Source organism: Ipomoea nil, unplaced genomic scaffold (assembly GCF_001879475.1).
Source record: "Ipomoea nil cultivar Tokyo-kokei standard unplaced genomic scaffold, Asagao_1.1 scaffold3321, whole genome shotgun sequence".
Lineage (NCBI taxonomy): Eukaryota > Viridiplantae > Streptophyta > Magnoliopsida > Solanales > Convolvulaceae > Ipomoea > Ipomoea nil.
The window spans coordinates 4,334,935-4,356,907 of NW_017619749.1; the positions used below are offsets into that span (position 1 = coordinate 4,334,935).

General features: G+C 35.0%; 3 protein-coding genes across 4 annotated transcripts; 1 reads left to right on the forward strand and 2 right to left on the reverse strand.

Moving 5' to 3' along the window:
* Positions 1-1,424: 1,424 nt before the first annotated feature.
* LOC109170070 (probable choline kinase 3) lies at positions 1,425-21,342 on the reverse strand. 2 transcript variants are annotated; one of them, XM_019319017.1, is made up of 10 exons: positions 21,179-21,342; positions 20,490-20,849; positions 20,286-20,407; positions 20,006-20,201; positions 19,803-19,920; positions 19,620-19,667; positions 19,416-19,516; positions 19,189-19,316; positions 6,123-6,126; positions 1,425-1,436 (listed from the first exon to the last, which is right to left on the reverse strand). In XM_019319017.1, the coding sequence occupies exons 2-8, from the start codon at positions 20,832-20,834 to the stop codon at positions 19,224-19,226; spliced, it is 1,023 nt and encodes a 340-aa protein (XP_019174562.1). In that variant the 5' UTR covers positions 20,835-20,849; positions 21,179-21,342; the 3' UTR covers positions 1,425-1,436; positions 6,123-6,126; positions 19,189-19,223. The 2 variants fall into 2 exon arrangements, with proteins under 2 accessions (XP_019174562.1, XP_019174563.1); XM_019319018.1 differs by lacking the exons at positions 1,425-1,436; positions 6,123-6,126 and having other exon boundaries at positions 18,973-19,316.
* On the reverse strand, positions 2,672-8,440 carry LOC109170065 (MDIS1-interacting receptor like kinase 2-like). The gene is made up of 4 exons (XM_019319013.1): positions 6,488-8,440; positions 6,268-6,357; positions 2,991-3,063; positions 2,672-2,848 (listed from the first exon to the last, which is right to left on the reverse strand). Exons 1-3 carry the CDS (start codon positions 8,223-8,225, stop codon positions 3,029-3,031), a joined length of 1,863 nt encoding a protein of 620 aa, XP_019174558.1. The 5' UTR covers positions 8,226-8,440; the 3' UTR covers positions 2,672-2,848; positions 2,991-3,028.
* On the forward strand, positions 12,214-18,985 carry LOC109170062 (lysine-specific demethylase JMJ25-like). The gene is made up of 14 exons (XM_019319005.1): positions 12,214-12,936; positions 13,120-13,418; positions 13,491-13,606; positions 14,106-14,205; positions 14,326-14,467; positions 14,724-14,787; positions 14,877-15,657; positions 16,179-16,508; positions 16,774-17,511; positions 17,602-17,674; positions 17,763-17,848; positions 18,167-18,286; positions 18,532-18,603; positions 18,731-18,985. Exons 1-14 carry the CDS (start codon positions 12,411-12,413, stop codon positions 18,770-18,772), a joined length of 3,489 nt encoding a protein of 1,162 aa, XP_019174550.1. The 5' UTR covers positions 12,214-12,410; the 3' UTR covers positions 18,773-18,985.
* Positions 21,343-21,973: the final 631 nt, after the last annotated feature.

Sequence of the window (21,973 nt, forward strand, 5' to 3'; positions counted from 1 at the left end):
GGTTCCCATTGACTCTACATGCATCTGAAATGTCCTAAAAATCACTCAATTCATCTAAATCATCAAGAATTACTCATAAGCACACAAATGAATCAAATGAGGACACTTTAGACAAAATTATAACAAATAACAAGGAAAATAAGCTTAAATGCAAGATGAAATTATAAACTTTTAGACTCTTATCAGGAAACTTAAGGAGCAAATGGTGGAGTGGGAAGAAGCAGATAAAGATGGGAGAAATATAGAGGTGGTTGAGGGTTCACAGGATGGGGGAAGTGGTGAAGGGAGTGCACACACCCTTCGATCTACATGTTAGAAATTTATATAGTAATGAGAGTTAATGGTTCAGATGAACTACATGAAAAGCTCAGTGTTGTAAAACTCGGCTTCCTCGGCGCCTAGGCGGCGCCATGCCGTGCCGCTTTCGTCCCATGTTGTCTTTCATTAATTATTGATTTTAATATTATTATGATGTTATGACTTATAAATTATCGTTATTTCATTTATTTGGATGTGTTAATTGATTGAATGTTGAAAACAATCTCATTAAAATTGTCAAACTACAAGTCTGTCATTATTTTTTTAAATTTTTTTGGTGCCCACCTAGATTCCGACTAGGCGCTAGGCGCTGTCCAAGCGCCTGACTAGTGCCTATCGCCTACTGTAACCATGGAAAAGCTTAACTAATATTTGGAGTTGTGGAGTTATAAATATTATATATTTTAGTTTGGTAGAAAGTAAGTTGGAAAATATGAATGTTGCGTACAAATTGTTATGCACAAATTGTTATTTAAACGATGAATTCGGTTGTATCAAATTTGTTAATTTAATGAATCGAAAGATTCGGATTTAACGAGTTGATGTCATGCATTTTGTTTGTTTCGTTGGGTTACATGAATCAATGTTTTCGTTGATTTTATGATAATGAATCGTGTTGGCTTTAACATTTTGTACATTCATTCGTGCTCAACGAATGAATACGATTCGTGTTAATAAATCGGTGCATGCGTAGCTTTCGTGCGCGCTTAACGATTTATTGAATTTTGACAATGAATTCGTGTGAAGCCTTTTGTACAAGATTCGTGTGAAACAAACCAAAACTTTGGTTTTGCTGCATGCTTTGAATGGGGTAACATATATTTATATATATTATATAATATTTATTTCTTTTGTATTGGGACATGCATGGATATATAATATATGTATGTATATATTATTTCACTTAATTATTTTCCATGCCTAATATATCAGATAAGATATATTCTATGAAAGTTGAGTTTTTGAACTCCTGTAACTTCTATGTAACTTATCCAAACTGCTTTGTATGCATCTATAAATATTTGGAGAAATGTTTGAAAAAAAAATGCAATAAACTTGTATTAATCTGAGATATTTCACAGTACTACTTTTCTACAGAAAATTCTTAAACAAAGCAACTTAAGAATTTCATTATCTTCTTATTGTATTTCATAATATTAAATCTTGAACTTTGTTGCTTTTATATGAGGGAGATTTAAAGCTGATAAGAAAGTGATTACCGCCTGAAGATCTCGTTTCCTCACTTCCTTATCATCAAACACTCCATATTTTCTAACAGTACAAACTGCAGGACAAAGAGATATTGTGTGCCTTGCATGACCAGATGGTATGAAAGTTACTTAAAGACTGTACTCATGTTTGGTTTTTGCTTTTCTGTTTTTGTTTATACTTAGGTGTGATAAATTACTGCCTGTTCCACTTTAATTAAAGGCATAGGAATATCTTGTGAGCAGGAATTTTGTTATCTCTGCCTGTATAGGTTTTATGATTGGCACTTATGGTTAAAACTAAACATCTGCTAATGAAACTTTGCTGCAACCATAAAATAGTAAATTATCTTCTTAGAAATGCTAGCGTTGGATTCTAACCACAGTTTCAGGAGAGATGACCAGATGATTCCAAATCTTGTCACTCCTTGCTTCCCAAAGTTTCCAGCAGATAGAGATCAATATACAAAGCGCAGTTTCCTCTAGATCTTTGAAATTTATTTCCAACCAGTCCAAGAAGGAATCATCAGCATCTCGATAGGAGGAGTTTCCAAAATAGTCACTACAGTTTCTAGCAAGCTGGCAGGTGACAAAGATGTGATATTGCAAGTCTGACAAACTGGCCTGGAAGAACATGAATCTGCAGTTTAATTCTAAGAGCATCATGGATAGGAAGAGATCCAGATCGAACAAGCCTGCCACATGAAGGATTTAATTTTTGGAGGAAGATGCAGTGTCCACATCTTGGTCCAAAACAAAATATTATGAGCATGATGATGATTCCCCACAAGCTTCCCCTTTCTCATCTTCTGGCCAGATAATCGATCTTGTCCTCACATTTGAAATCTGCAACTGGAATACTCTTAATTTTATCCACACATCTTGCTGACTGATTAAAAAGGCTAATCAGCAGAGAGTCATCCCAATCAGTTTTGGCTTGGTTGGTTGAGGTGATCTGTCAAAGTGGGTTAAACAAAAGGAGATTGTTTGTTAGGTCTCCCCAGATATTAATGGATGCCCCATCTTCCATCTATAATTACTTTTGATAACACTCTGAGCCTCAAGCAAACTGCACCAAATGGCAGCTGAAATGTTTAAACTTAGCTTAATTTATATATAGTGAGTGCTAATTACCTCTAAAACAGTGAAGAAAAGCATGGACGATGGATACCGACCAATCTGACCCCAACAACAAGCTAAGCTAAGCGATTCAGTAATGTATAATATAATTCTCCATCTACATCTTAGCATCCCTCAGCAAACTAAGCTTCTCATCTCGACTTCATCACTGGCATGGAGGGAGGGTTGATTGCCTAGCTAGCCTACACAGATTAGTAATGACACAATTAAGCTTAAGTAATTATTATATTGTGAATCACATAATAAGTTAACACATTATGCTCTAACTCACTAGCTGTGTTTTATTGTTAAGTCAATCTGTATATTCAAAAGAAAATGGCTTACTTGTTAAAGATGGAGTGAGGGATAACCAAGCAGAGATTTCAAACGTAAGCTGTTGACCATCGAACTGGTGCTTCTTGATCCAATTGAGCAAGACACATACAAATATATGATATCAAGTGTTAACAAGTCTCAAAGTCCCATTAAAGAAGAAAAGCTTTTCTATTATATTGTAACTGGGATGGCAAATGCATGCATATATGAATTCATACCACCTTTTTTTTTTTTTTATTGGTGTGTGGGGGCCGGGCGGGGGGTGGTGTTATCTTTCTTCCTCAACTTAACCTGTCACATATAACAATATTAATGCTTTGATACAGACCTGTCAAGATTATTAAATTCCTTCAATTTGGCTACAATTCAATTAGGTACAACAAATAATAAAGATTGTTGGGTAATGAAGATCATGGTTGAATGGCTCTGCAAATGCATGAGAACAATTAAATTAAAGCCTTTTGAATAATGTCGGATAGATCGAGGATTAATCTGGACACTACGACAGCTAATCAGAGAGCTGAGTAGGAAATTGAAGACCAAACAATTGAATGGCTTATTGTGATGGATGATATTTGGAAGTAAATTTAATTTGAGAAATATATAATGCCTTTCCTTAGTTATTAGCAGCAAAGAAACCTGTCACATGGTTGGTCGATATTGTAGATTCAGATTGATATTTAAGCAGGCAACAAAAATCAATTCTTCCGATCCGCTAGCTTCCTGGAGCCTTGTTGGAGTAGAGGGTTGAGAGTCCAATAAAACTTGCATTGTAAAAACATTCCATGCATCTGGACCTGTTACAGTTGTTGACATTCAAATGGATGCGGGCTTCTTCCATCGAACAATATATACATGTACCATGATGTCGATCAAATTCCTAACACAACATCATCAATTACACTAGCTAGCATGCATGCAATATAACAGTGAAGAAATTTTTAGGCCTGATTGGATCAGAAAAGCTGCTCTGATCTGATCTACATCCAAATGTATTTAAATTAAAGTTTGATCTGAAACCCTATCTAGCTACCTACCTGTATAGTATAGTATAGTATAATTATTGTTACTTTTACTTACCAGTGTATAGTATCTGCATGATTGTAAGCTATGGCGGCATGGATGAGCATGACAGCAGAGTCTTAACTCTTAATTGGTGTCACTCATAATTTGCTGCCTGCCATTTTAATTTGAACAACTGGCATGCATGGTTTGCAAAGTCGTCGTCAAAAGAAATTGGGTTGTAACTGCGGCTAACTGTTGAATGAATCTACAAAACAGATAAATAATTAGTTTCAAATTAAATATAATTAGAGATGGAGGATCGGATCATATGAATAATATTATAAGATAGCTAGGGGGTGGCACTGTGGCAGGGTATTACGTTGATCAGATCAGACCAATGATATGACGCATACATACCCGCCTACCCGGCCTGGCATGATTGCATGAATAAGACTTCAACCCACTGAACAATTGGTAGGTTTATTGTGAGTGATCTGCAGTGGAAGTGAATTTGAGGATTGCCTTTCTTTGCTTAATTAGCAACACACAAACCTGTTCCATGCTTGGCCAACATTGTGGCCGGATTCAAATTTAAACAGGCCACCGGCCCTCGCTATTTATTGGCCTCTAATCTTGATTTGAGCCGATCACAAGATGGACTTCACTCAGTGGCGGTTGTGAGCTTAATTTCCTGTAAAGCAAAGAGGTTCCTATAATGATTTGAATCATCAGATCAGCTAGCTTCTCTACTTCTTCAACCATCTGTCAATTGTCTGCACAGATTAGTAACAGATACCAAGTGATTATAGTGTGAATCCTGGCCTTCAATTAACAAGGTCTGGGTAAAGGTAGTAACATAGACACATATATAGTTAAGTCAAATTATATACATATTATTATCAAGGTAACTAACTTACTTACTTCTGACTTCTGAGAGAGTCCAATCTCTGATCTCTAGCAGGATTTATTGATCGATGTTATATATTTGATATCATATATACCACATGCCTTGTTGAATTGGAGAAGCATCGAATCAGTTCACCTGCCATTAACAACAATTGAAAGAAGTTTAAGCTATATGGCGTTGGTGTGGATTTAATGGTACATTTTCGAACACTTTGTAGTGCATTTATGCATACCTAATGGTACATTTACTCCTAGCATCTAACATACCAATCATCAGTCATGTCTTTCTAGGCTTAATATGTAAGCATACACCTTACAAGAATTTATAACAATTGAAAGAAGTTAACTGAGTAAAAAATTAAATGAACACATATATACATCTGCAGAAGTAATCAAGATAAGAATGAATGCATGAATTCGATTACCTATGGCTCTGGCGTGGAGGTGTTGCAACTTAGTTTTAGGATCATATGTTAGCAACATTGATGAAATTTGAAGCACATGCAGTAAATTAAGCTGCTCTGATCTGATCTGCATCAAAATATATGTAATTAAAGTTTGAAATCTATCCAGTATGAATAATATTTACTAATAATCTGGATATATGTTGTAATCCATCCAATTCAACGTAGTAGATTATAGGATCAGAAAAGCTGCTCGATCGGACTACATCCAAATGTATGTAAATTAAATTAAGTTTGAAACCCTACTACCTGTATATATAGTATAGTATAGTATAGTTGTTACTTACCAGTGTATCAACATGATTGTAAGCAAAGGCGGCATGCATGCATGACATCAGAGTCTTAATTGGTGTCTGTCATAATTTGCTGCCATTTTAATTTGCACAACTGGATGGTTTGCAAAGTTGTCGTCATAAGAAATTGGGCTGTAACTGCAGCCAACTATTGAAAGAACCAATAAAACAATTCAAATATTAGTTTCAATTCAAATTTCAGTAGATTTTAGAGATGGATCATATATATGTATAATCTAATAAGGTAGTTGATCAGACCAATAATGCATACATACCTTGGCAGCTGGCATGAATAAGACTTCAACCTACCCAAATTTACCCTCTAAGGATTGGAGTAGGACTCAAGACCACCGAACAATTGGTTTATTGTGATCAGTGGAAATGAATTTGAGGAATAATATTCCCTTTCTTTGCTTAGAAACACAGAAACCTGTTCCATGCTTGGCCGACATTGTGGATTCATATTTAAACACGCCACTGCTATCTTCGCCACCAAAATCAACTCTTCCGCTTCCGTCTTTGTTGGAGTAGAGAGTCGAGGATCCAACACATCTTTGAAAAGTAGTGTTTCATGGACGGTTGATATTGGAGATGAAAAGATGGACGTAATGAGGTCACCTGGATGTTTACCCATAATCACTTCTAGTGCTACCACTCCGAAGCTATACACATCACATTTTTCCGTCACCTCCATAGTATAAGCAAACTCTACAATAAAAGAAATTGAAACAAAATAAGAAGAAAGAAGAGATCAGATCAGAGCATATATGTATGTATGTAAACTGGATTAACTATATATGTTAAGCTTGGGTAGGTGAAAAAATAATGTATGGTATACCTGGAGCTGCATAGCCAAATGTTCCTGCAAATGAAGTCCAATTTGATGAATGAAGACTCAATATTCTTGCTGTGCCGAAATCAGACATGTGAGCTTCATATTCACAATCAAACAAAATATTCTTAGCTGATATATCCCGATGTACAATAGGTGGTAAACAATCATGGTGAATATATGATAAAGCTTTAGCCACAGCTTTAACCACATTTATCCTCTTCATCCACCCGAATTCCATGGCTTTTTCCCCATCATTTAATATGTGTGCTAGGCTTCCCCCTTCCAAGTACTCATAAATTAAGAATGTATTTCTCTCACTAGCACAAAAACCATACAATTTCACAATATTCCGATGCCTAACCTCTGTCAAAGTGCGAACCTCATTTGAAAAACTTTTGAGTTCGCAGGATTCGTCTTCGTGCCCAATTGCATTATTAAACCTCTTTATAGCAACAATCTGGCCACTTGGTAGCTCAGCCCTATAAACACTTGCATGCCCTCCTTCACCAATGCAATACATTGAATCAAAGTTCCCAGTTGCCTCGATGATGCTTTCATATGCCATATTTCCGTCAAAATTCAATATTGCCAGCACATCTTTATTAGTAATTGCCCTTGGCTTTTCTCTAATATTCCTCCTTGACCGAAGAATTAATATGACAAGAATGCTAATAATCATAGACAAACTTCCAAATGTTAGTAGTAGTATGATTAAGAGCAAATTTCTTCTCTGATGATGATCTCTTCGATTGTATGAGAAGCAAGGCTTGAAGCCAGAATGGTTCCCACAAAGACCTTTATTATTTCTCAAAGCATCGTACGGAGCTTCCAAAAATGCTTTATTATTTGGGATGGGACCTTCCAATTGATTGTAGGATACATCAACAGATAATAAACCTAAGCACAGGGTTATGCCTGAAGGAATATAACCCGATAAATTATTGTGAGATAGGTTCATGATCTGTAAAGATGTAAGTCCTTCAAATTGTTGTGGTATTTGACCAGAGAGTGCATTGTGACTGAGGTCAAGGCTTTCAAGCAATTTCATGTTTCCCATACCATAAGGAATATTGCCAACAAGCATATTTCTGCTCAAGTTCAACTCTATTAACCCTTGACAACTTTCAAAGTGCTCTGGAATCAACCCAACAAAACTATTTGCAGCTATGCTGAATATCGAAAGCCCAGATAATTTCCCAATTTCAAGTGATATGTTACCAGAAAATTTGTTGTTATCCAGCTTAAGAATATTTAACCGTACCAACTTCTCCAAACTCTTAGGAATCATTCCAACTAGTTCATTTGATGAGAGATCAAGAAAAACAAGTTGGGATGCATTGTATAGATTTGTTGGGAGTTTTCCAGAAATTCTGTTGTTTGAAATCTTCAAAGCAGAGAGTTTTGGGCAGTTTCCCCAATTAGAAGATAATTGGCCATGGAAAGAATTGTTACTCAAATCAATGTAATTTAAGTCTGGATATTCTCCAAAAGCTTCAGATATATCTCCTGAGAATTTGTTGCCAGAAAGACGTGCTCTGATAAGAGAGGTGCAATTTTTCAGAGTTTTGGGAATTGTTCCATTGAACTCATTGTTTATCACACCTAACCGTTTTAGTGAACGACCCAAGCATAAATTTTCTGGCAACTCACCAGTGAAGTGGTTATATGATAACTCAAACTTGGATAAGAAAGTAACATTGTTGAACTCTGAAGGAATGACGCCAGTTAGTTTATTTGTCATAAGATTGAATTCTGATAAATTTCGTAAATTTCCAATTGAAGTAGGGATTTGGCCAGTGAAATTATTTGAGCTCAATCCAAAATTAACAAGGGATGTTAACAACCCAATTTCTTGAGGAATTTGACCTGAAAATTTGTTCTCATAGAGATAAAGGGTCGTTAAATTTCGCAAATTTCCAATTGATTTAGGGATTTCACCAGTGAGATCATTTGTATCCAATCCAAAATTATTTGTTGTCTAGAATGATTCTTGTAAAAATTTAATCAAACTTCACCATACTACATTTAAGGGCATCTATTATATTTTTATTTTTATAACGTCGTGTAATATATACACTTTTTCTACTTTAAACTATTTCAATGATTGGGCAAATTATACCATGGATTAGGGTCTACCTTGCAATGTAGGCGTTGGTCCAAAAATAACCTTCAGAATCTGTATCTATATAGTTGATACATTATGTACCTGCAGTCGATAGTTTTGTACCTGTAGTTATCATATTATGTTTTAGCAATTATCAAGTCTGATTCTGTATTTATGGTTGATACATTCTGTATCTGCAGTTGATAGTTTTTGTACATGTATCTATTATATTATGTGTCAATAATTATCAAGTTATTTGTTTACATGTACATAAACTATTAACTGTAGGTACATAATGTGTTAAGTGTTAACTGAAGGTACAACATTTTTGTATTAGTATTTACAATGCAATATGAATCTTGGTCCATAGTATTACAATTGAATTGATTGCATACGGATCACGCTTCAAAAACTAATCATATTAACTCATCCACTGCACGTATATTACCACATTTAATAATCACAATATGAGGTCCGACTTACTCTCGCTAAAAATTTGTATCAAATAATTTTTCTTGTCCCCTTCTTGAAAAATGATACTGAAACATAGCGTATATGGCAATTGTTATACCATGCATCACGGTGCACATAGCACTGTATGCTCTGCACTTTCTAAAATGACGTCGTTTTATTAAGTTGCGTAGAGAGTTGACGCGCTAGAGTGTATGTGTACTATGTTATATAATTATGTACATTATGTTATACAATTATGTACATTATTTTATACAGTTATGTATATTTTTTATACAATTATGTACATTCGAACACACGATTTTTTTAACAGTTAAAAATGTATGTGTATTATGTTATACAATTATATACATTTTCAAAATATTAATTTTTCAGCAAACACAGAAAAGGGAAATTAAAAAAAAAAAAAAAAAAAAAAGAGAGTACAAAACGACGTCGTTTTGCACCATCGCACACAATGCAATGTGCGCCCTGGTGCACGATATAAATTGCGGCTATATGCTAAATTTACAAGAATGGGCTGAATGACACACACAAATCGCAATTGGTATATCGTGCACCAGGGCCCTGGCCCAAAACGATGATGTTTTTATAAGTTGGTGAGGAGTTAGCGCAACGGACATCATTCTGTCCATCCAATCCCGTTACAGTTTTCTTTATTATTATTATTATTTTTTTTACATGTGTGTTTATGTGTATTATGTTAAGAGTTTATGTAGATTATGTGTATTATGTTAGGAGTTTATGTATATTCTATTATATAGTTCTGTACATATGAAACATTAATTTTTTTTTAAGAAGTTAACGACAGAAACGGAAAACATATACAAAACGATGTCGTTTTGGGCTAGGGCACACAATACAGGTGTAAGATATAAAATAAATTAAAAATTTGTATGGGCCGAAACTACCTAACAGGCTACCAAATTAAATTAATAATTCTTTGAAGCCCATTTAGGTATAAGGGCTAATTCCTGAAATCTGACCCGACAAGAAGCCCACTTTTAACAATTTAGTAGTTTAACTTTCAGAACTATTAATTATATTAAGGGAAAATGGCACTTTTTCCCCCTATGTTATATACTTATAGCACTTTTTCCCCCTCAATTATTTATGTAAGCACATTAGCCCCCTCAATTATTTTAAAAGTGATGGTTTTCCCCCCTAATATATTAAATTGACATTTCTACCCTTAAAGTAAACATTTTATTTATTTTACTTCTCCAACAAATTATTGCGTATATGTAGCTATTATCACGGTTCGGTTCGAACTGAACCAGACACTATAGCAATCGAATTACAAGTTTTCAGTTATGATTCAGATCTAGAACCCAATATTTGGATTTCAATTTATTAAATTTAAGAATAAAAAAAAATTGGATCATGAACCGGCGGTTCCGGATCCCGTTCGCGATTTTGAACTGTCTATATTTTAAAATTTTATTTTTTATTTTAAAATAGTTTAAATTCAACAATAAATGTATTTTATTTTTTCAGTTCGGAACATGAACCGGCCATTCCAGTTCGCGATTTTAATAAACTCTAAATATCGCGTTTTGATTATAAATTGTAATTGGAATATTTTGGTTTGGTTACTATAGTATCTGGTTTGAACCAAATTATAGTAATAATTTATTGGAGAATAAAAATAAATGAAATATTTATTTTAAGGGTAAATATGTCCATTTAACATTTCAGGGGGAAAAAGAGCCACTTAAATAATTGAGGGGGAAAAAATGCTATAAGTATATAACATAGGGGGAAAAAGTGCCATTTTCCCTTATATTAAAATATTTATTTTGGACTTTTATAATCCATTTTTACATGAAGATTGAAGATCTATCTCTTTGATTTATGGAAAGAATCGCAATTGCTATTTAAAATTGTGTTATTAGTGGAATAAATCGTATGAATCTAATCAAAAGATCCTAATAAAATAAATCAACCTAAACTATTTATAGTTAGCCGATTCAAATTTAGATAACCAATTTTACATGAATAAAGTTCCCTTGTTACTTTTGTCACTGATATTGGAAAAAGTGATAAATTGATCATAATGACTTTTGATTTTTTTAAAAAATATTGTTATTTTTGTTGTTACTATTACTATTATTACTACTACTATTGCTACTAGCTATTTTTATATCCTTATAGATCATTTTATATATTAACTACAGATATTTAACAACTAATTGTATTAAATATTTGTTACAAATTGATGATACAATATATTAATTAAAGTCGTTAACACAATTCGCTAACCGTTAACCGTCGGTTGTTAAAAAGGCCACTAACTTGCATAAAGTGATGATTGCATTAAGTTATACTATAATGTGCTAATTGCATATCCATTTTTTTGTTGGACCCACAAATTATATCTACTAGTAATTCACCTGCGCGATGCACGGGAAAAAAATTATGTTATTATAAATATAAATTAAAAATAGAAAAATTAAAATATTTTAAATTATTTAATATAATAATATTTTTGAGCTTCCATTGGTCAAGTATTTATTATTTTTATAGAATACAAAATTAAAATTAAAATTAAAATTAAAATTATAATTATAATTATAATTATAATTTTGTATGATTAATATAATCTCTAATTATGTGCATATTCAAATAAACTTATAGGGAGAATTTACATAATTACATTGATTTATTCTTAATTGTATTTTATCTATATTATAATTTTCACAATACGAATAATAACTAAGATAATTACATTTGGAAAGCAAATTTCAAATTCTGTATGTGTAAATTTAAACTCTAATTGAACACATTTTTTATATGATTATATAATATATAGCTATTTTATTTTTCAAAAGTATATTTTTTATATGATTATATAATATATAGCTATTTTATTTTTTAAATGTTGTGTTTTTTTTTTAATAATAAAAGATGTTGTGGCATTAATTGTAACATTAATTATTTACCAAACCATATAGCTTTATTATATAAAAGATTATATTTAATTATTTCCGATTATTTTAAAATTGTAAATTTAAGTATCACTACAGCTTTTACGGAGTTAAAATACAAATCAATTACTGAATGTTCGCTACTTGCCTAATATATACGGAGCATCAAACAATGCTTATACGCTTGGCCTCTGGAATGACGGGAAAAAAGGCGGGAAATTTCAAAAACTTTCCCACCCAAACAAAAACCCTTGCACACGTTCCGATACCATCTCTGTAGATACGAGGGTTTATTGTGCAAGGGAAGAACTGTCGGGATGTTTTACAAATCAGTTGCATAATAATAACTCTCTCTAGGTAAACTACATTCAATCGCCGTACGATATATAGGGAGGAAGCGGAGGGGGCAATAAAGGGTTGAGCTATGGAGGAATCTGAAGGCCAGCTGAGGCGGTGTAGTTCGAACGAGGCGATGGCGGAGATTGGAGATTTCACGCCGTCGTTGACGGAGAGTCGGCCGGCGGATTTTGAGGAAATCGATGTTACTGATGCGAAGGGGACTGACGATTCAGTGGGCGGTGAAACGAAAACGAACGGGGTTTTAGGGAACGAGGATGGTAGTGGTAGGAACGAAGAGAGGGTAGATATCTCGATTGATATATTGATCAGTGAGGAGAATGGTAAGATGGATTCTCTATCGGAGGAGGGAGATTTGGGGAGGGTGAATATGGAGGTAAATGCAGTGGAGGAAAGCGGCGGCGGCGCTACCTTGGAGAAGCAGCAAAAAGGTCGTAAGAGAGGAAGACCACCAAAGAAGGGAAAGGAGCAGAAGCAGCCCCGTAAAAAAGGAAGACCTGCGAAGACTTGTAATAAAGACGAGGAGGGAGGGGATCCCAATGTAAGTAATTGTGCCGAGTCAATGCTGGAGTGTGGAAAAGAAGAGATTGAAACTGGAATTATGGGGGATGAAAAAGAAGATCCGTTAAGTTCTGACAAGGATAAGGGCAAGAGGAGACAGCCCCGTAAAAAGGGAAGACCTGCGAAGAATTGTAATAGAGCCGAGGAGGGAGGAGATCCCAATGGAAGTAATTGTGCCGAGTCAATGCTGGAGTGTGGAAAAGAAGAGATTGAAACTGGAATTATGGGGGATGAAAAAGAAGATCCGTTAAGTTCTGACAAGGATAAGGGCAATAGGAGTGCAAGGAGGAAATCAAGTCAGATAGCAATCCAGAAGATGGGGAAACTTAAGGAGCAAATGGTGGAGTGGGAAGAAGCAGATAAAGATGGGAGAAGGAGGAAAAATAGAAAGATAGAGGTGGTTGAGGGTTCACAGGATGGGGGAAGTGGTGAAGGGAGTGCACGCACCCTTCGACAGAGGAAAGCTAAGAATGAGGATGTTGTATCTAAGCCAAGGATCAGGAAGGATGAAGATGTAAGCAATTGTGTATTTAGTTGGATACATTGTTACATTTGTGAAACTTTATTTTGACTTTGGATATGACAGGGGAATGAGATTGAATCAAATATGTGCCACCAATGCCAGAGGAATGACAAAGGAAGAGTTGTTCGTTGTACAAACTGCAGGACAAAGAGATATTGTGTGCCTTGCATGACCAGATGGTATGAAAGTTACTTAAGACAGTACTCATGTTTGGTTTTTGCTCTTCTGTTTTTGTTTATACTTAGGTGTGATATTACTGTATGTTCCACTTTAATTAAAGGCATAGGAATATCTTGTGAACAGGAATTTTGTTATCTCTGCCTGTATAGGTTTTATGAGCACTTAAGGTTAAAACTAAACATCTGCTAATGAAACTTTGCTGCAACCATAAAATAGTAAATTATCTTCTCATAAATGCTAGCATTGGATGCTAATATTGTAGTTGTACACTACTCTTTGCGCATTAGCAATACAGGATCATGATTTTTGGTAGTGGTTCTTAGTCCTAACCATAGACTAACATTTGTAATGGAGTTAATCGTGCCCCAATTATCTTGCCATTGAAGTTTTCTTAACAGAATGTGCACAAATTGCTCCAAATTGTAAAGGCCGTAGCATTTTAGGTGTGTTACTGTCCACAATCTTTGCTGACATGAACTTTCTGTTTCCATGAAAAAGGTATCCTGGTATGTCAGAGGAGGCTTTTGCAGAAAAGTGCCCTGTTTGTCTCCAAAACTGCAACTGCAAAGCATGCTTGCGGCTGGAAGGGCCTATACGTGTCAGTTACTATTATTCTTTTTGGTTTGATCTCTGATGTTTCTCTTGGATATTAGTTGCATATACTGATTATGTTTTCTACTTCTTCCCCCAATACCCCTTGGGTAAATGCCCAATATAGGACTTGAAAGAAAAAACATTTAAAGTCAGCAAAGAGGAGCAGGATCAGTACTCTAGGTATATCTTGCTAGTGCTTCTACCTTTCTTGAGACAATTCAATGCAGAGCAAATAACAGAGAAGGAGATTGAAGCAAAGATTCAAGGTAACCCTTTGGTTTGGTGATGGTGTGGAGTTCTGTTTTCTTCTCTAAAATGGTTTCTTGAAATGAATGAAACAAGATAAGAAATTAATTGGATCCTAAACAGGTTCGAACATTGCATTTAGGGGTTTTTGTCATCATGGCAGAGGTTTATTGTTGTCTTAATAAAGGATAATTATAGAATTTTATGAAAATGCCTTAGATCTGATGTCTGGTGCTAGAATTATGTTTACTATTCTTTGTCTTTATTTGTTTGAAGGAGTTGCCTTTTCTGAATTAAAGCTGCAAAAAGCAAAATGTGCGGTGAATGAAAGGATGTACTGGTATGTCTTTTTTGTTTAACTTACATCACTCTAGATAAAATTTATGCGATTTTATGCTGAAGCATTTTCTTGTGACTTGGTATTTGCAGTGACAACTGCAAAACATCAATTTTTGATTTTCACAGAAGCTGCTCAAACTGTTCCTATGATCTATGCCTTGCTTGTTCCCGAGAGCTTAGGAGTGGCCATTTGAAGTGGAATAAAGAAGTCGTCATGCAATATGTTGATAAAGGTCTAGATTATATGCATGGTGAAATCAGTAGAACTAATGAGAGAAAAAAGAGCAAGAGATTCGTAGAGACTAATTCTGTTGATTTTGCTCAAAAATCCTGCGACAATGATCCATCAAGGAGCTCTAGTGGTTTTTGTCATACATGGAAATCTGAAGAAAGTGGTGGAATTCCTTGTCCACCGGAGAATATGGGTGGTTGTAATGGGGGAGCTTTAGAACTAAAGCACTTACTCGGGGAGAATAATATTTCTGTATTGCTAGCAAAAGCAGAAGAAGCAGTGAAGAAAACCAAATTAGATGATATTCCAGAGTGTTCTCAGCAATGGTGCTCTTGTTTGAATACCATTGATGAGAATGATGTTGATAAAAGTAAGGTAAGGAAAGCAGCTTCTAGGGTGGATTCTCATGATAATTATTTGTACTGCCCAGCAGCCAAGGACATTCAGCATGAGGATTTGAAGCACTTCCGCTGGCATTGGCTTAAAGGTGAACCTGTGATTGTCAGTAATGTGCTGGAAACTACCTCAGGACTGAGCTGGGAACCACTGGTTATGTGGCGTGCTTGCCGCCAGATAAAAAATCTCAACCATCCACTTCTTTTAGATGTGATTGCAATTAACTGCTTGGATTGGTGTGAGGTCAGCACAATACTTTTCTTCATGCAAATCATGTTATACATGATGCTTCTAGCTGAGTGAAATTTATCTTTAAACTTCTAAATGCATCTTTGTGGGCTTCTGTTAGATTTTGCTGATGGTTCAAGTAGTACTTTTCTTATTCTTGTCTTTTATCTTGCTTGATATATATGGAGTATATTTTTTTCTTCCCACTATTATTATCACCCTTTCTCTGTAGTTTTCATTCTGGTGATCACTCAGTCTATATTGTTGGAAACCATTACTTTTCTGAATGCTGCCTGAGAAATCAGTTTTTTTTCCCTCCTTATGACTTATGACTATAGTTATCTTCTTCTCTGCTAATTTGTGCCCCAAGGTGATAAGATGTTACTAGATTGCCATCTTTATCTGCAGTTTGCTAAAACATTCGTAGCTCTAGGTAACTTAGTTACAAATGTATTTGCAGTACTATAAAAGTAAGTTTTTTATTTCATTTTGTAAGTTATATGTTGAATGTTATGTTATTTCTTGATGCCATCCAGGTTGATGTTAATCTCCACCGGTTTTTTAATGAATATATGAAGCTTCAATTTGATAGTAATGGGTGGCCTACAATTCTGAAGTTGAAAGATTGGCCTCCATCTGATTTATTTGAGGAGCGGTTACCTCGTCATGGTGCTGAGTTTGAAAACTGCCTGCCTTTCAAGACATATACAGATCCTAGGAATGGGTATCTAAATCTTGCTGTCAAGTTGCCGAAAGATTCCTTAAAACCAGACATGGGACCAAAGACATATATAGCTTACGGAGTTCATCAGGAGCTGGGCCGTGGAGATTCTGTAACCAAGTTGCACTGCGATATGTCTGATGCTGTATGTTCTTATCCTTTTCCTTTGTCAGTTTTCAATGTTTTTCTCTGCCAGATTTGGTTTTTAGTCATTTGCAGAAATTTCTCTAGCAGAAGGAAATTAACGTAACTGCCAAATTTGTTTCTTAGTTTATGCCTTACTTGTAAGGGATAGACTTACTACCTATTTTGCAGAGAATGTGTATTTGATGGTTGATTATGTGTGATTTGCTATCAAATTGCCTCTTTTAACACTTCAAAAGTTATACTGATTTAAATTTTTGTTGCAGGTCAATGTCTTAACACATGCTCATGGAACAAACCTAGAACCTGAGCAACTTTCAGCTATTAAAGAGCTGAAAATGAAACATGCTATCCAGGATCAGAAAGAGCTACTGAAGCCTGATGAGCTGGAAAAAAGTGAGAATGGTATTCAAAAGTTGAATGAGGAAAGTTCTCAGAAGCGTAAAAGAGGAAGACAAGCGAGGAATAAAAATGGAACTCAGAAAGGAGGGAATCCCAAGGGAAATGATTGTACTGAGTTTGAAGACTCTGATGGTGGGGCTCTACCTGTGAACAATAATAATGGAACTCAGAATGGAGGGGATCCCAAGGGAAATGATTGTGCTGAGTTTGAAGAATCTGATGGTGGTGCTCTACCTGTGAACAATAATAATGGAACTCAGAATGGAGGGGATCCCCAGGGAAATGATTGTGCTGAGTTTGAACAATCTGATGGTGGTGCTCTACCTGTGAAAAATAATAATGGAACTCTGAATGGAGGGGATCCCAAGGGAAATGATTGTGCTGAGTTTGAAGAATGTGTTGGTGGTGCTCTACTTGTGAAGAATAATAATGGAACTCAGATTGGAGGGGATTCCAAGGGAAATGATTGTGCTGAGTTTGAAGAATCTGATGGTGGTGCTCTCTGGGACATCTTTAGAAGGGAAGATGTCCCTAAGTTGGAAGAGTATATAAGGAAGCACTTCAAGGAGTTCAGGCATATTTATTGTTGCCAAGTGCCAGGGGTACAACTGTTTGCATTAACCTTTTAGGATATGTATGTTCTTTTTGGTGATTCTTTTGTTTTGATTATCTTTTATCTTTTCTCTACTTAGGTTGTTCACCCAATACATGATCAAAGTTTTTACTTGACTGTTGAACACAAGAAAAAGCTGAAAGAAGAATATGGTTAGTTTTCTTCTGTTAGCCAACATTTTTTTATTTGATATATTTTATAAAATTTCTCATAAATGCTATGGTATGATGAACTGTTCAGGGGTTGAACCATGGACATTCGTTCAAAATGTAGGGGATGCTGTTTTTATACCAGCAGGTTGCCCTCATCAAGTTAGAAATTTGAAGGTATAGTAGCTTTTTCTTTCTTTTTTTTGGGGTGTGGGGGGGGGGGGGGATAATTTAATGGTTTCTTCATGATACTTCTGGATCTAGTTTGGTCCTTATATAGCACTGTTTTCTTGGTTAAGATAAAAGAAGTGCTACATTCTCTGGTGTGTACAATGGCATATTATATCCCTTGCCCAGTGCCTAATGGCTAGGAGTATTCCAGTTTTATATTTTGCAATGTGGTTTATTTTCAATATCCAATTGGTAAATATTGATAATTGTCTAGATGTTAATGGTGTTTGGGTTGAGGTTAACATTACCATCATCTGTTTGCAGTCATGCATAAAAGTTGCAGTTGACTTTGTTTCGCCTGAAAATGTTTCCGAATGTATGAGATTGACTGAGGAATTCCGCACACTTCCCCCAAATCACAGGGCAAAAGAAGATAAACTGGAGGTTTGATTCTGTTGATGTTTCCTGAAAGTTTCCAACAGTTTATGTATATCTTTTCTTGAATTATGTTTTTTTTTTTTTTTTTTTTTTTTTTTTTTTAAATTTCTTTGTGAATATCCAAAACATAAACTAACAAAGTGGTTAAGTACACTCCTGATATGCTGAATATAGCAATCTGTGTAATTGTAAATTGTATTATCATATCTGATATCGATACTATAAATTTATGAAGTTTCATTTTGGGGCAGGTGAAGAAAATGACGATTCATGCGGTGAGAGATGCTGTGGATGTTTTACAGGGCACAAAAGAAAATAAATCTGTAAGCACTTGACTTGTGTGTTTGGACTCAAATCTCATAGGATCTTTCTTTGCTCTGATAATGTATTAGCTCAACAGATCATACAGGGCTCATATGGCATTGATTTATTGTGTTTTTTGCTTTGCAGAAAAAGAAGAAAAACCCGACGAATGAATCTGAAACCAGCTAAGTCCAGAATCCAGATTATATGCTGTTTGTCTGTAATCGGCTCCACAAACTCTTAATATTATATTTTTGCTGGTGGGTGGTGTGGGCTAGCATCTATTGTTATTTTTGTTTTCTGCAGAGTCGCAGAATGTTGTGTATTCCACGTTGTCACACCGCCAAATATTTAGATACACTATTTTGCATGGTATAAGTAAAAATGGCTTTGCTTTAGAAATCAAAATAACCTTTCTTTTCACTAGTTGAAATCAAACACAACAGTAATAACAAACACTTTCTCTGCTAAAGAAAGAATGATATCCTCTCTGGACTTTTACTACAGAACAACAGAAGCAATTCATTTCTAGAAATGAATGCCATCCTAACACAGGTTATATCCTGTGACAAAACATCATAGTGAACAACAATAATCTCTGCTACATCTAATAATGTTGCAGGTTCCATTACTCTTGTTTTCAGCTGATGAATTCGGGTTTCTTCAGCCAATATTGATGAAACCTTTGTCTAGCATATTCCTTGTAATCGAAGTCAATACTGTTCACGTATCCCTGCAAATAATAATTATTCAAGAGTGGTTACCATCCCAACTTCAAATGTTCACTCAAGGTAAAAAACAAAGGGCAATAAAATTATGGAAAACTGCAGACCGAGATGATTCCCCATAATCCCCAGAACAAATGATTTGGAAGGATGTATTTTTCTGCATCATCAACTAGCTGTTTGACTTCAGAGTCTATTGGTTGATGGCCTGCGAGACAAAGCTATTATTTCTTGGTCATATGAATGAAACCTAGGCCATATTGTTCTCAACAAGATTCATGTTAATTAAAGAAAGAGCCAGTAAAACAAACCTGCAGAACTAAGATACGAGTGTACAAATCTATGGCGCTGCTCTACACCTGTGGCAAACTAAAAGTTAAGAAGTAAACTTGTACTAGGCTACAAGCCATGTTTTTATTTCAATTGATAATTACACCATATTATGGTAAAATAAGGATATCTTCTACATAACTAAACGTATAGCAGCTATTTACCAGGGTACTTTGTATAGTCCAAAACATGTGGGGTTTCAGTGTGATAATCGGCTGCCATTTCACAGAAGTGGTTTGCAAAGTCATAAGCAATTGGATTGTAACTAGCATACTCATAGTCCTGTTAAAAATCATCAAACGAGATTCATTAATTCAATCACAAACAATTCTCTATGCAAAATGGCAACTTTGATAATGACACTTACAATTATGGTTATGCTTCTTGTATTCTCATCGAACATCATATTTCCATATTGCAAGTCATTGTGACAGAAGCCAAACTTTTGTGAATCCTTTGAAAGTTCCTTCTCTATCGTCTCAATTTCCTTATCTAAATCATTCAACCTCAATTCCTTTATGTCTTCTGCAGTGCACAAGGTTTTGGCCTTGCCTAGCCAGTCCCTAACGAAGAAGATGATTGGTTAGTAAATGAAAACAACCTTAAATAACAACATTGTTTTGGACTGCAAATTCGTAGTTTACTACCTCAACCTATCCCAAAGAACAGCTTTCTTTGGACAAGGCATCCCAATGTTATGAAACTGTCTCAATTTCACTGCTATCAAAGAAGAGATTTCTGGATCTCGGAGGTCCCTGGCTGACAGTGTCTGAAAAAAACGTAAAACGAGAATGTAATCTAAATGATCTTAGAAGACCTTTTCACCATTCAGAAAGAAAACATCACCATACCCTGACATCAATAAACTCTTCCACTCGTCCCCAAGGAAATTGCCCGAGAAGCTGAGGTCCATAGCCTTGCTTCGAGACATATTCGAAGGTCCGAATTTCATCATCCCTGCTAAATAGAAGCTCAACTCCTTCACCATAAACCCGAAGCAAAACCTTCCTGCAAACATTTTCCTTCTTTGTAGGCCAGCTTATTTTATACACCCGATTAGTCATTGCTCCACTCAAATGGATAACCTTCAAGCTATTTACATCCAAAACATCTCCCCAGCTTGAAGCCAGGAATGATAGTAGCTCTTTTAATTCCTCAGTTCTACTTCCATTAAGTCTAATTTTCTTGAATTCCATCAATCAAGACCCCACCTTTGCACAGAAATCACGAAATTAGTATCACCAAATCACTTATGGGATCAATAATATTCAGAAACACTCAAATTCTGAAAACAAATGCATGCAAGTTAGGAACAGACTAAGACAGGGATTCCAAATAAGTTATCAGAAAAATGAAACCGGCGAGGAGAAAATAAAGTGAATTCGATTGAGCATGCAAAGCTGGCGAAATCTATATGATTCAAAACCTACAAATTACATAAAGGTAAAAGAAGGGTATTCCTTACGAAAAGAAATTATCAGAAATTTATGATAGAAAACAAACAGGAATGATGCCAGGGAAATCAACAAATTAAGCTTACCAAAAAAGCAGAAATCTAACGGGGACGGACGAAATTCGCAGCCGAAACCTGGAAATGGAACCGGGAGAAACAAAAGCTTCGGAGATATCAAGGTTTAAGATTTAATCTTGGGATTCGATCAGCATATGCTTCGCGGTACGGGGTCAGTTTATAGAGGGCGCGTGTCGTTTCTTCTTGGTTTCAAAAGTTGATAACAAAATTTTAAAATCACACCAAAAAAAAAAAAAAAAAAACAAACGTTTTGATACCGCAAATTTTGCGGTTGGGCCATTAGTGGACCCCATCTTGGCATCTATGGGTGTTCGACAATTAATGCAAATGTTACTGTGATCATAGTGAAATTAAAAGATGTCATTTGATTTTAATTTTAGGAAAAAAATTATTATTCTTTTTCTAGTTCGTTATCTTTGTATGAGTTATGTGTTTTAGTTTCATTTTTTCACATTCACTAATTTTATTATGTTAATAATGTTGAAATATTATTTTATTTACATTTTATGTTTATGTTATCCAATTTTATTTTATCAACAATATGTTCATTATAACAACACTAAAATACATTGTAATTTCACTACATGTTCATTTAAAAATATACATACATGTATAAGCTCTGATGTTTAGTTTCATTTTTATACATTTAATAGATTCATTATAACAATAATAAAGTATCATTTTAATTCCACTACAAATTCATTTGACAATATAGTACTCCATATTTGTATGAGTTCTACTATTCAATTTCATTTTATACACAATAGGTTCATTACGACAACATTAAAGTATTATTTCAAGTCT